Source organism: Temnothorax longispinosus, chromosome 2 (genome assembly GCF_030848805.1).
Source record: "Temnothorax longispinosus isolate EJ_2023e chromosome 2, Tlon_JGU_v1, whole genome shotgun sequence".
NCBI classification, from domain to species: Eukaryota; Metazoa; Arthropoda; class Insecta; order Hymenoptera; family Formicidae; genus Temnothorax; species Temnothorax longispinosus.
In genome coordinates this window covers 23,018,578-23,032,822 of record NC_092359.1, presented here as the reverse complement: position 1 = coordinate 23,032,822, position 14,245 = coordinate 23,018,578, and the positions used below count along the sequence as shown (strand labels likewise).

At 32.5% G+C, this 14,245-nt stretch overlaps 2 protein-coding genes across 2 annotated transcripts; both read right to left on the bottom strand.

The window, feature by feature from the left end:
- Nucleotides 1-36: 36 nt before the first annotated feature.
- Nucleotides 37-7,253, bottom strand: Sosie (oogenesis-related potein sosie). The gene is made up of 4 exons (XM_071771254.1): nucleotides 6,646-7,253; nucleotides 5,516-5,665; nucleotides 2,893-3,021; nucleotides 37-2,136 (listed from the first exon to the last, which is right to left on the bottom strand). The coding sequence occupies exons 1-4, from the start codon at nucleotides 6,791-6,793 to the stop codon at nucleotides 2,057-2,059; spliced, it is 507 nt and encodes a 168-aa protein (XP_071627355.1). The 5' UTR covers nucleotides 6,794-7,253; the 3' UTR covers nucleotides 37-2,056.
- Nucleotides 7,254-7,393: 140 nt separating this feature from the next.
- On the bottom strand, nucleotides 7,394-13,410 carry LOC139808819 (uncharacterized). Its single transcript, XM_071771247.1, has 3 exons — nucleotides 13,273-13,410; nucleotides 10,505-12,910; nucleotides 7,394-10,217 (listed from the first exon to the last, which is right to left on the bottom strand). Exons 1-3 carry the CDS (start codon nucleotides 13,301-13,303, stop codon nucleotides 10,000-10,002), a joined length of 2,655 nt encoding a protein of 884 aa, XP_071627348.1. The 5' UTR covers nucleotides 13,304-13,410; the 3' UTR covers nucleotides 7,394-9,999.
- Between the last annotated feature and the right edge of the window lie 835 nt (nucleotides 13,411-14,245).

Here is a 14,245-nt window from a genome sequence, read left to right as displayed (position 1 = left end):
TTACACTGAATACTCCTTTTAAAGAATAAATAAGTATTGCGAAAAGGTTCAAGAATTTATTTGTGCAAGAAATATTTAAATACATAAAACGACAGTGAGATTAATATCTTGTACTATAACGTCTTCTTGACCATTATCACATTACAAAGTTTATACAAAAGATACTTACACTATGATAAATTAAACTACGCGGCTAATCTATATCCGATTACTAAATGTAGAGAAAATAGCGGAGAAATAAATATACATATTATCTACCGAATGCATTTATTATAATAGTATAATTAGCAATAGTGTATATTTTTCACAAGAACTTATTTCGATGTCGCACATCCAAATTGATTTGCAGATTTAAAACAAAATTGATATAATGTTTGATGAACGATTTAATTATTACTGAATTTTAAGATTAGAATTCTGAAATATTTAGAAAATTGCATGTGGTGTGCAACTTTGTAGGAATTTTGTGAGCATTTTATTAATAGATCTTTTTTACTTTCTTTTAATACACTTCATGCATTAAGGAGAATATGTCTTAAGAATAAATTATGCTAACTATAAATATATTAATACGTGCATCTTTGTGAATGCTTTTATCCTTTAGAGTGCAGTTAAAATACGAAGCTCAATCATGTACACTGCAAAAATTTACTATCAAAGCATTATGTATTTTGTTACTTCAGACTCTAAAAATAGTCAAATTCGATATCTAATAAATTTTATCTGAAATACGTTAACGATATATATTCTTTTAGTCTTTCACACTCGTGTTGTGATCATTACATATAACATTACATATAACAGAATAAGAATATCGTAATAATAATGAAATGGCAGACTATGATCACACATCAAACACGAAAAAATTTATATAAAATAATGAATTTGGTGTTTATCCTAATTTAATTGCCATTATAACAACTATAACAATTTTTTCTAATTGTAATAACTTTAAAGCACTCGTTGTACTAAGAATATAGGCGAGTACGAAGAATCGCGAGATCGATTACTTATTTACGATTGATTTATAGTCACAAAGTGATTCAGAATTAACGTTTATTTCTTTAATTTCGCATTACGAATCCAAGTTATAGATTCATAATAAAATTACATTGTCAGTACAATAATATAAAATATAATTAATGATTATGTTTGAATAAAAGTTATCCAGATGCGACTAAATTATTTATTTCCGAGGATTTTTTAAATTAAAAGCAACTGGAAATTCTGAACCACTCCTTGTTATTACAAAAAATAAAAATAATAATTTGAAAATATTTAAGTTTTTTTCATAGTTTAAATTGAGTATATTATATATGCATCTTATAGCCCAGCTGTATAAGACTTGTCGATTATAAATTGATATATCAGCTATAAGATGATGTGAAGATCATTTCTCTAGTCTAAAAGGAATCGAAAGAAAATACTAAACTTTACATGTATATTTGCAACATATAATGCATTTTTTTACATAAAACTTTTCTAGAAATCGCGTATATTTCTCAAACTACAAATAAAAATAATAACGATTGTTTCAGTGTGAACAAATTAATCTTTGTGCTATCGTATTTTATATTAAATGATATTAAATATAATAGTATTATAAAATAGTATTATAAAATTTAACTAGTTTACACAAGATACATAAACATCCTATTATTTCATATAATCGTTTGTCAGAAATTTGCTAGTAAGATGGCGATTAAGCAAATTCTCGTTGAAGAAGAAAATCGTTTCTCTAAAAAATTTGAAAAGAATAATGAAGGAAAAGTGCGCAATTATTGAAATAATTTATATCCGGTGAATATTTCTCGTAGTTCATAGTTATTTGACACAAAAATGTGCATTACCATTCTGAAACTTAAACGTATTCGTACGTACAACATTTTACTTAAACGCTTCCATTAAAACCTAAATGGATACTTTTACAGATAAATGTATGGTTTAGGCGACTTCTCTTTTGATTCGTTGGTTCGAAGAATTATTATGTTTTTCTACTGTGGGTTATCGTACAGACTCAGGAGTTATCAAGATAATTCTTTAAAGCTTGAATATTTTAGATGCAGTTAAATCTTCCAAGCACGAGCAAAACAGCCAGAAGTGTCGTTGTATACAACGTGAAGATGGATGAGCAACCTACGAAAAATGTAAATATTTTAAGCTAATTTTGTAATACATTGCACATGAAAGGCGATATACAATTATCTCATAGATTATTGAAAGAAATTCAAATTTTTATTTGTTGCAACACATGTTTATGATAGCAAATCTTAAAGTAGCTGAACGCGAGTTTATTACGTCATTGGATTTCCTATAATCTTAAAGATGAGATAAGCAGTATTTAGCAAGAATATTATTATCATATTCTACCAATTTTTAATATAGATATAGATTGAAACATCCTGTTTTTCAAAGAAGACAGAAAAAATACTAAATGTCAATTTTAAAACAAAAATTTTAATTAGTATTATTAAATACTAATTAATATATATTAAATGACGTTATTTAAAACGGCAAGAAATGTGTAAGAAGAGCTTCAGTTAAAATAACACACTTGGATTTGCAGTGAATATTTTATATAATTTACCTAAAATAAAAGAAAATCTTCTTTAATCAACTCTTTTCATCAGACATTGAAAGTTTCACTTCAAATTATTACTTACTATTTAAATGATATATATATATATATATATATATATATATATATATATATAATTATTACATTTTACAATATTTAAATATTTATGAAAAAATAATTTATTTTTGAACCATACTATTAATACAGTAATGATAAAAGTTACTTTGACATTATCCATACAGTTAGATGTATAATGTGTATAATATATTTCTATTAACGATAATTCTTGCAATATAAAGAGAAATAATATTTACCGTTACAAAATAATGGAGTTTCTTCGTAAAATCCATCTCGGCAATAACAGCGTCTTCCCGTACCGTTACGCTGCACACAGTGAGCATCTTCTATGCACTCTACGTCAGAATTGCAGGTTGCACGTAGTGCTGAAAGACAAAAACATAATTTTTAAAATAACTTAAGAATTTGCGTAGACGACTGTAAAAAGCAAAACGCGAATTCTTTCTTGATTTTATTTAAAATATCTTACTATCTCCAAAAGTGGAGTCCGAATATGTACAATAGATATAATAATAAATAATAAATTATATTTATAAATTTATTTTTAACGAGCCTGGGATTTTACGATTAACGATTTATGTGAGCTTGTATGATTTTAATTACTGTAAATATGTAGTTGTTCGAAAGTGGACCGAGCGCGCGAGCGAAGGCTGCGCGAACCGCGAATTGCAACGAGAGAGAAGTAAAGTAGAGTTGACGGACAAGTTGGTTTATTACATTAATTACAGTATGTACAATATTTACAAAACGCAGAATCGCGAATAAGACGGATGGTAGATCAATTCTCGAGAAAGCGCAAGAAGGAGCGAGCAACTCGAATGATTAAGCAAAAGAGCAAGCAACTCGAACGATTAACAAACAGTGGCAGTGACTCGTTAAGTAGCAGAGAACGACTGGCCCCGTTGCTAAGGGCGCGCGTCTCTTTAAGCTCTCGGGGGCTTCTCGCAAATTCGAGACTTTTCGAACACACGCGTCACCGAGAGAAGTCCCCGAGAGATCCGTGGTCGACAATTATAAAGACAGAGGAAATAAAGCGAACACGCGAAGACCATTCGTTCGGCCGCTGTTTATTCGTTAGGTCGTCACGCCGAAAGTCACGGCGATAAGAACGCTCGGAGTCTCGGTGCTCGCAATTGCGGTGCTGAAAACCGATTTTATTATTTCGACTCCGATATCGATAGAAACTTTTAAGCAATCTTAAACATACCGCCCGCCTCGTCAGAGGGGCTGACGAAATAAATCGCGGTATGGTAATTAACGGTGACACGCTGATTCGCCGGCGGGGTCGTTTGACTCTCGATCGCACGCGCGAATGTTTACGTCGCGCATTGTCGCAACGCACGGGGATTTAAAGATCCTGGAATCCGCTTAAAGCGGATCTATTGAACACCATGAATTTAAGTCCGGTTGCAAAAAATACGTTAGTAAGCAGAGCTACTTTAAGACCGCGATTGTAACACGCGCGCTTTGTCACACATTGCAGGCGGAGTATTCACGGAATTTTCAGCGTTAACGTTTCACTTTACTCAAGGTAATTTAATTTGGAACAATTCTTTAATTTAATCAATGACGGTAATGCGTTCGCAGGGAATTCTTTCTAAATAAAGCCTATATATCGGCGTCGCTAGTCGGTAGAATTACAAGTTTTATAATAGGCCGGGTAAACTCCGCCGCCGCGGTGCGAACGGTGACCACGCGAACGCGTCCGTCCTCTCCCGGATAGACTCGGATGACTCGGACTAACGGCCATCTCGTTGGCGGAGTGGCTTCGTTCCGGATGAGGCAGAGGCTGCCGACCCGGAGGTCAGGCTTCTGGACAAGCCATTTGGGACGATGACTCAGGGCGTGGAGATACTCTAGAGCCCACCGCTCCCAAAAGTGATCCCGCATCTTCTGCAACAACTGCTAGCGGGATAGGCGATTGGCGGGCACGTCCAGCAACGACGGCTCGGGCACACCCGTTAACGCAGATCCCACCAGGAAGTGCCCCGGCATCAGCGCAGCCAAGTCAGTAGTAATTACCCCATTTAACTTTTCGAGCGTGAGCATAATTCAAGCAGCGATCGATTCGTTATCACAATTAATTACCCTTAAAATGTTCGAGGCAATCATCGGCAACTCTGCCAAAGATCAGAAAGGAAACGTGCATAGTGATCATCTAATCAAATGAAATTGCCGAGTTTCCGGGTCGTTTCACGAACCTCTAATATTACGTATCGAACTACAAATTGCTTGGTACACGTTATACGATTTCCAAAGTTCTAAAATTTATTTGCTGCATCGTACCAGGTACGGTTATTGCCATCACTTTGGTTAATAATTTATTGAAAAGATAATATTTAATGTAATAATTTATTGACACAATGTAATATGAGAGCTATTATTTTTACTGTTATTGCCGTTCTACATTCACGCCTTTTCTTGCGGTGAAGCGAAGCTACATACAGAAAAACGAGTTGTATCGGGCGTAACTACTGAAGGTAGGTCGAGCCGGTACCCCTTTACCCGTACCAATTTGCATAGATAACCATAGACCGGCTACGAACACTATCACACGTGTGTGTTCACATATTGCAATATAGCACGTAAGTATATGCAAATCTCTACCGCCTTCTAGTTAAAACGACTTTCCAAATTTGATTAATTTCAAGAAATTCAGGCGATAAATATAACAAAGATATGCAAGCCATTGAGGAGAATGTAAACACGCACATAAAATATTAAATAAAAAGTGATGTCACATGTTATATAGTACCTATATTTCTGAAGTCTACCAAAAAATATTTTAGATATATATATTTACCTATAAATTAAAATTTGAAATTTTTTATATTAATTTCCTAATAAAAATTGGTTTACCTTTGAATTTGTTAGCGCAGGCACCATTAAGTGGTGCCGAGTAATCACCGCAGAGACATCGAGTTCTTCCATCCCGGGGGTCCGACATGCACGTTGTATTTTGAATTCCAGCACAGTCACTTTCCATCCTACACTCGCGAGCTTTACCAGCTGCAATTGTATTATATCATGTACAATAGCATTCTGTGTAAGAAACCGTAATTTTATTTGACCTTTAACTAGTTTAATGTGTTCTTAGTCTCATAAAAATGTATGCAATATTATATTTTGCCATATAACTGGAGATTAAATCTGCGAATTTAAAGCAAAGGTAATAACTAAGATTTTGCAGTAATCATAAATGCATATTTGATATTTAAATGTTCGAAGAATCTTTTCGTCTTTTATTCTTCTTTATTAACGAGTCCGGTGAAACATCACAAAGATAAAATATAGTACGTAATACAACTTTCGCTAAATTATCATTGTCTTAATATTGTTATAAAATCTTAATTGTACAAATACATATAATGTCAAATAATGTAAATATTATAATCGTTGAAAACCATGCAGATTAGAACTCTGACATTCAGCACAGCATTAGTATTCACTTCGGTTTAACCTTGACACTTAAACATCAGATTTTTATATCTACGCAATTTTAAATTGTGACTGATTTATTAGACGCATTAATTTGCATATTTATAGAAGTGTCATAGAAATGCACAGAAATGATTGATGTTATAAAACACATCCATAACTATCTTGTTTTTGAAATTATTGAAAATCCACAACTATCTTGTTTTGAAATTACTGAAAATAAGTATCATAATTTACGCATTAAAGTAGTTATCACGCTTAATAAAATTGCATTTTATATAATCTACGATGTAATTAAGTTTGTATACATTTACTCTTAATATTAAGTCATTAGAAAATAATATAACAGAATCGATACATACATTATGATGTCTGTCTGCTACTCATAAATTTGCTTTAAAATAAAGTTGGATTGTACTTTATGAATGGTGAAATTAATATGAGAACATATTAAATTATTGCATTCAATAATTATTTTCAAATTATAACTATTTAGAAACATTATACATTAGGTTAATAATATAATCTTTGAATTTTCGTTTATTACATACTTGGTGTAGGCGGCGGCGGTGGATTCGGGTTTTGATTCTGTGGATTGCTCTTCCCAAAAGTTGTGAGGGCAGCGGACATCGGCGGCGAAAAGATTGATATGACCAATAGGATGGATATAATTATTCGAAGACCTATTCCGCCTCTCATGATCTCTCAATTGTTATGCAAACAATATTTAATTATTACCACTTGTGAACACAAATCACGAATCCAAGCTCTATCAAAGAGATAACTTGCGAGGGAAAAAAATCACTTCCTTTCCTGATTAGATTTTTAATTTCTTCACTTCGATACTTTCACCCCAAACTATTTCTCTTATCTTCTTAACGGATTAATCTCGGATACACCAGATCACTCCGATGGAAGTCTGACGGAACCCGTGACGGAAAAGTTAGGCGAGATTATTCTTCGCACTTTCGATCTACTTACGCGGAATACTAGTATGTTTGATTCCAAGACTGCGTGTTACAAGGACGTTGGAAGGCCTTTTAAGCCTTCGAGGCACCCCCACTACCTCCTACGTGCTGCCACTACTGAAGCAGAAAATGCTCTGCCATAGGGTGGCTACCTTTACCACCTTTCTTAAGATCTGAATACGAAGCTAGCCGGCTGAACTTCGATCGCCTCGAAAGACGCGGCTAGATGTTCTATTACTGAGCCATTGCTGAGCATTACCAGCACAATTTATAAATCTAACACATACAATCTGACTCCTTTTCAGGGTATCACTCGGAAATTCATGAAGCATTCTACTTTGCATCGTTATCATTTATTTCTATATCTATTCTCAATATAAATTCTTATATACTAATAGCAACATTTAAAAATTTCTACACAATTATATGATTGAACTATGCATAAATCTGATTATAACACTAACTTTTATTTTTTATAAAGTTACATGTCTGATCTGAGGCAAACTTTTGTAATTACTGCAACCATATCAACGATCTGTTTAAGTTTCTCCCGTCTATTCGAAGAAAATTACGGGAATGTTCGCTGAGTTTTTTTTATAGCATATATATATATTGCAATCACGAGATTATTGAAGTAAAAAGTTGGTCTCACGCTGCCGTCGAATATGGGTTACATGCCTCATCTGAAAACCCCGCAATTATTTTAATCGACCTACATGCACTAAATCAAATATTCGCTTGGATTTTTATCGCTCATACAAGATAATAAAAACTTATTTATAAATTAATATTTTTTAGAAACCACTGTACAAAAAGCAAATTGTTTTATTCATTTTATTCACCCACACATTTCTTTCTATAAAAAATAATTTCTTGAAAGTTCTCTCTTATTTTTTTATGTCTCTGTTTCTTAGTTTGCAGCAAACAATTTGAGAACAAAAGAAAATTATTGCAATCATCAAAGAAAGATTATCGGATAATTATCGTTTTTAATAACTTCAATAATTCTTATTCAATAATTGCAGTAATCTTCTTTATGTTTATGAACTATTTGTTACAAACTCAAAAACAGAGGAAAGAATAAGTAATATATAAAAACTTTTTAAAAAATAGTTTTTAAGAAAGAAACAGCGAAACTAAGATATTTTTGCGATACAAAAACGATAATTTTGAATTAATGTTTTTCCATTATTTGTATAATTGCTTCTAAACAGGAGCAACCTATCGCAAGAAAATTTAATATTATCATCGCCCATTTATCACAAAATATGTATCGCACGATATATTTAACAACATTAATACAAGTATAAAAGTATAATTATATTCTCATTTATTTTCTTTAGTGATGTTTAAAAGTAAATGAGGAAACATAAAAAATGTAAGTGTAAGAATTTAGCAGCATTATTTCTGTAGAATAAGATTTATTATTAAGGCTTTCTCACGCAGTTCTCATTTAATTATTTAGCTTAGTTCTTCCGTTATCATGTGCTCGACATCACGACGTTACATTTCTTCGAAACTCGAGAGCCTTTATCGAGTTCTAAATGTTAACTACGCAAGTTACAAAGGAGGCGCATCCGGCTGCTCTTGCACGAAAGCGACCGAAAATTTATCGCCTTGTTGCTAGTATTTTATAGGCAGACAGTCGTAGAAACGTGTCCGCTCGCACGCCAAGTGCATCGCGCCTCGCCTTGCAACATTTACAGCAGCAGGAAGGCGGGTGTCGGATTGTCGTGACGATTTTACAGCTATCGCGTCGCCTTTTGTTTCGACGGGGAAACCTCCCCATCGATCGTCGATCACGAAGGCTCGCGTGTGATTCATAAATTTAACAAGACGCGTGCAAGACGTGCCGTGATTTACAAGGCAATTTACCGGAATGCTCGTCCGGCGATCGAAATATACTGATCGAACTGTCGTGGCCGATCTTGCATGTTTCACGAAAACTGTAAGGTGTAAGGTCAGCGCGCGATTAAGCCCGTGATTGGCTGACAAGTGCTGGCATTAATAAAGAAGCGCAACGCTATATGCTATATCAACTCAACAACATACTTGATAAGATCAGCAATCATATTTTATTAAAAGTTCCATTTACGTAACTTTGAATAAATCACAATTTCTGCAGCGTTCTGTTTGCGATCAGTTTGAACATTGAAATTGCTGAATGAATTACTGATTTCTTCTGTGCACGATACTGTGCAATTTACTAAAATATATTCTTTTATATCCTTTTGACTGACAGCACCCACAACGCATTAAATTCAAATAAACTAACGATACAGTTGAATTAATGAGCAATAAATAACAATTTGGTTGCTTTATTTATATGCAAAGAGCTGCTCGCTACAGTAAATATTACATCGATTTAAAATTTTACTTTAAACACATTTGGAAACAGTAGCCAAAGGTTATGCACTTTCAGTATAATCAAGAACCTATTTTCAAGATATATGAGCTTGACCTACTTTTCCAATTCTATAATCACCAAACAACCAATTGCAATCGTCACTCAGCTAACGCATGAGACGTTATCGCATTAACGCAGCTACGTATAAATCGTAAGAAATTAGCATGAATAAGTTCAAGGTCTATGCGCAGGCATATGAGCAACGCACTAATTATTCCATGGCGTGCTTTTGTCAAATACCTACAGATTTTACCGACAAATTTTGTGAGCACATTATATATTACGTATACTAACGCATTGCGATAGAAACAATTAAAATGCGCTTTAACGCTGTATATTCGTACTTATTATGATATAAAAGTTCCTGTAATATGTGATAATCAATATAAATAGCTTTTATAACATCTTTACAAATAATTTATTTATTATTTGTATCAAATTAATAGAGAAAGAAAGAAAGAGAGGAAGAGAGCTAAGAAGAACAAGAAAAAAAGAGAAATTTATGTTTCGTTTTTTTTCACATATTTTTCTTATACAATTCTCGATGTGTATAATTCGCGGTGTTTTTCAGTTTCAATCGGAAATTCACTCGAAACGTAATCGTCATCAAGCTTATTGGTAAGAAGATATCGTTCATGAAGTCTGTCAATGTAGAAAGCAATAATTTCCATTTTCTGGAAAATTTTTCTTAAATTTTCTAACGAATCCACGTTTTTCTCATCTTCTTCTAACGTATTTGATACCTGATCTGTAATAATGCAACATTATTTTAAATAAATTAATAGCAGCAAAGATATATATCTTAAGTTACATTACATTAATTTATATTTACCATAAAAATGTCAAATAAAGAAATGTATTTAATAATGAGATGTATTTTTTAATGTAATACAACTACTGTCTTAAGGGATATTGTAAGAACTAATTAAAGAACAAAATAAATAATTTTTTAAAGCAATTTGACAAATAATATGCTGAAAAATATAAATAAAATATATTAACAAATCTATTTTTTTAATATAATAATTGACATACCCTGTGGCCATGTAAGATCATCAGTCATTCGTTTTCTTCGATAATGAGAATCATCCATACTGTGTGGATAGTCGGAATTTCGTTCATATTCCAAAAGTTTCCTTAAAGCAGCGTATTGTTCACGCCATGGATGTTGGGATATGGAACGCATATAACGAAGAGTATTGCAAATATTATTCCGATAATTATTTTCATAAGAATTTTTTGGTAAATACCGCGTCAGGATATTTGACATTTCATTTTTAAGTAGAGAAGTTAGCTGCTTTTCCAAAGCGTGAAAATGATCGAAATCTTTCAAAGAAGTTTCGCTATTATCAGAAACTGAATAATCTCGCTCTTTGCTGACTAATTGTTCTTGTTGTTGTGTACCGGAAATATCAAGAAATAAATTCTGTCCTTCGTTTGAATCGATGGTACTGGAATCGAATTCAGGAATAGAAGATGGTACTGTCGTGACTTGTTTTACTTTGTCATTGTCCGCACTTGAATCATAAGATAAAGATTCATAAAATGCGCGATAATCGTGATCTTCTTCGCCATCAATATAACCCTCATCAGATAAATCCGGTAACACGTCAATTTTCACACTTGTGCTTTCTTGTGATTCAATCGCGTTGATTATTTTAGGTACGCCATTCCGCGATGCTGTAACTTTTTTATCAGAATTTTCATTAGAAATATTTTCAACCTCTAATTTCTCATTTGCATCTTTGTCACACTCGGTACGTAAATAACCGTCCAAAATGTCTCCAAAATTAGTGACTTTCGGGACATCGGTTGGAGGTATTTCGGGCGAGGTGACATTCCATTCTTCATTGAACTTAATAGCGGGACAATTCACTTTGAGAATACCCATTTTAATTGTTATCTCGCACTGACTTCCTGGAATAACATCGTCAACATTCATGTCCTCGTTCGTATCCCACAATAATGAACTATCTCGATGATGTATCTCGCTTGACTTCGGTATATCTCCCAATTCAAGTTCTACAAAGGAAGGGGGCCCATTAAACCATTGGAATTTATCAACATTTGGCGTCGAGGATTCTATCATCTCGGAATTTGGTCGGAAAAACCATAATTTGTAAGGATTCTCAGTATTCTCCGTTGATTCGTATTTCTCATCTTTTTTCATCTTTGCGAGACTCTCGGATGAATATAAATCTTTTATATCTTGCACAGTGATGCCCGATAAATCAAAACGATCTTGGCTTCCGGACGTAAATGCTGACATATCGCTACCTTTTATAACGTGTTTATCTTCAATTCTTTCAGCAATATCATCGCTTGACCCATTTTCGATTTGTTCTGAACTTTCTTGTGCTAATAGAGGCTGAGAAGTAGGAGAACCTATGGGCGAGTCTTTTGTTAACATATCAGAAAACTCATGTGACTCGTAAGGTGGGCATATCACAATACCTAGTTCTTCAGCTCGTGCATTTACTCGTTTATCGGTATCATCAAATAAAGAATTTTCATCACGATCGTCCTGTGCCGCATCTTTGGTTGAATCGGAAAATTCCTGTTCCGAATCTTGCAAAGCATTTATCAGATCTTCACTATGATCTATAAAATTCTCAGGATTTAAGATTGTTACAATGTTTAATTCTAAATCATCAAGCTTGTTGGGCTCATCTAACGCATGATTTTCTTGACTTCCTAATGTCAAACGATTAACATTCTCAGTAAAATCATTCCTTTCGATTTCTTCTAAATCGTTGGTTGCTTTTATTTTACTTATATTTCGTAGTTTCTCAAAAAATAGTGCGGGGTGGAAAAATTCATCGTCCTTGTCAATATTATCGTCAGTATTTTTATCAATGTATTCAATTGAAAATAATATTTGGGGTACTGAGCTCTTCGTAAACTTCTTATCTAAATTTCTAGATGATAGTGTTGACAATAATCTGTCGATGGCATTTATTCCAATGTTATTACTTCTCATGTAATTAGAATTTTGCATATTTGCTTGCATCATCCTGGGTACATTTGTTACCAGGGTTACAGTTCCCTTGTTGTCCATTAAATCTTGATCTTTCGCAAATTTTATGTTTTCTAAAAGATTATTTATCTTATCTATAATGACCTCAGGCTTGACAAATATCCCAGGGATCTCTGTATTTGGATATTTGGACTTCTGAATTTCAGATAATGATTCAGATTCAATCATTGATGGATTTCTTTCAATAGTGATACTCGTAGTCTCACTTTTTATTTCTCCGGGACGATAATTCTGCAAGATCATGTAACAACCCCATCCGAAGAACAACGTTACTTCTAATAAGAGTATTAGTCTGAGATAGGGTATGCATCCTATGCAACAGTTGGTTTTATATTCGATTCTCTTCATGTACTTTTGCTTTCCCTGATATAATCCTTCTTCCATATCTGCGAGTTGCATGTTATCTGTGTAAATTTAAATTTTTATTTATTTAAGCATTTTATTTACAAAATAACTAAATGTTTATTAATGAACATATTTATTTAAAAACGTTAAATAAATATATTAGAAAAAGAGCTTAACTCAATGTATTTATTATTATTATATAATCAAAATTCATATACGAAACGATTTTTTACGTTACAATGCCCTAATTAATTTATAAGACTAAAAAAATAAAATGTAAGAATAAAAATATTAATATAACAGAAGCACGGTAAAACTTTTTTGGTTACTTTAAACAATGTTTTAATAAATTTTCTATAATTAACGCGAATAATTATCACTCTTTTATATTTAACATAAAAACACGAGTAATATTGCTCACTCTCACTAATATTGCTCCACTGTTCCTTCATGATGAGCGAATAATCGTAAACTGAACATTCCTTTGAGACGCGAGATCGTAATAAATATTCGCAGTAGTATGAATTAATCTCGACCTGCTAAAATAGCATATAGAAGGTCGAGATAAAAGCTGTCCCCTTCCACATTTTTAGGTACGAGGAAGACGTAGATCGGGTCATCAATTATCTTTCCCGGGTCAACAGAGCTGATGACTATGTCTCGCTGTCAACAGAAACTTACCTCGTAGTTACATGTATATGTTTGTTTAATTTCGAAATTAATTTAATATAAAGAGCATAGAAAAAATTTTTTAAAATACATTGAATCCATTGCATTTATATATAAAAATCGACTTTACACGCCTTAAACAGATTGAAAAAAATAAATTTAATACGACATTTTGCGTATACATTGAATTAATCACATGTTGTATTTTTTGCTCATAATTGCCGATTTATTATCTAAAATTTATTGTTATTTCAATTGAACTCAAGCAGTTGCAATAAATTAAATTATCTTAATTATATCAGAAGAAGTGATTAAATGTATATCTACTTTTTAAATCAACGTTGTATAAGCGTTTTTATAAAACAATTATCGCTTTCAAAAATTAAAAAAATATAAATAGATTATATTTTTTTTAATGTTTTGTAAAAAAATTTTTTTAAATATATAATATATTGAGCGAGAAACAGATTGAATTCAATTGCATTTATAAAGATCAATTTTGCACGCCATGAACAAGTTGAAAACAACAAATGAGATATAATTTGTTGCATGTATCGAATTAATATCGTATTGTATTTTTTGGTCACTGTTTAATTCCTGATATATTACCTGTAATTTATTGTAATGATCTAATTTGATTGGATTTAAACAATTGCAGTAAATCAAATCAAATTATATTTAATTATGTTATAACAAATTGCAATGATTAAGTGTTATATAACTGT

Coding starts and splice junctions, on each gene's coding strand:
- Sosie (XM_071771254.1), bottom strand. CDS start 6,793: ATGAGAGGCGGAATAGGTCTTCGAATAATTATATCCATCCTATTGGTC. Junction 5,666..6,645: donor ACCGCCGCCGCCTACACCAA/GTATGTAATAAA, acceptor ATACAATTGCAG/CTGGTAAAGCTCGCGAGTGT. Junction 2,137..2,892: donor AACTCCATTATTTTGTAACG/GTAAATATTATT, acceptor CATTTTTCGTAG/GTTGCTCATCCATCTTCACG.
- LOC139808819 (XM_071771247.1), bottom strand. CDS start 13,303: ATGAAGGAACAGTGGAGCAATATTAGTGAGA. Junction 12,911..13,272: donor GTGGAGCAATATTAGTGAGA/GTGAGCAATATT, acceptor AAATTTACACAG/ATAACATGCAACTCGCAGAT. Junction 10,218..10,504: donor TGATCTTACATGGCCACAGG/GTATGTCAATTA, acceptor GCATTATTACAG/ATCAGGTATCAAATACGTTA.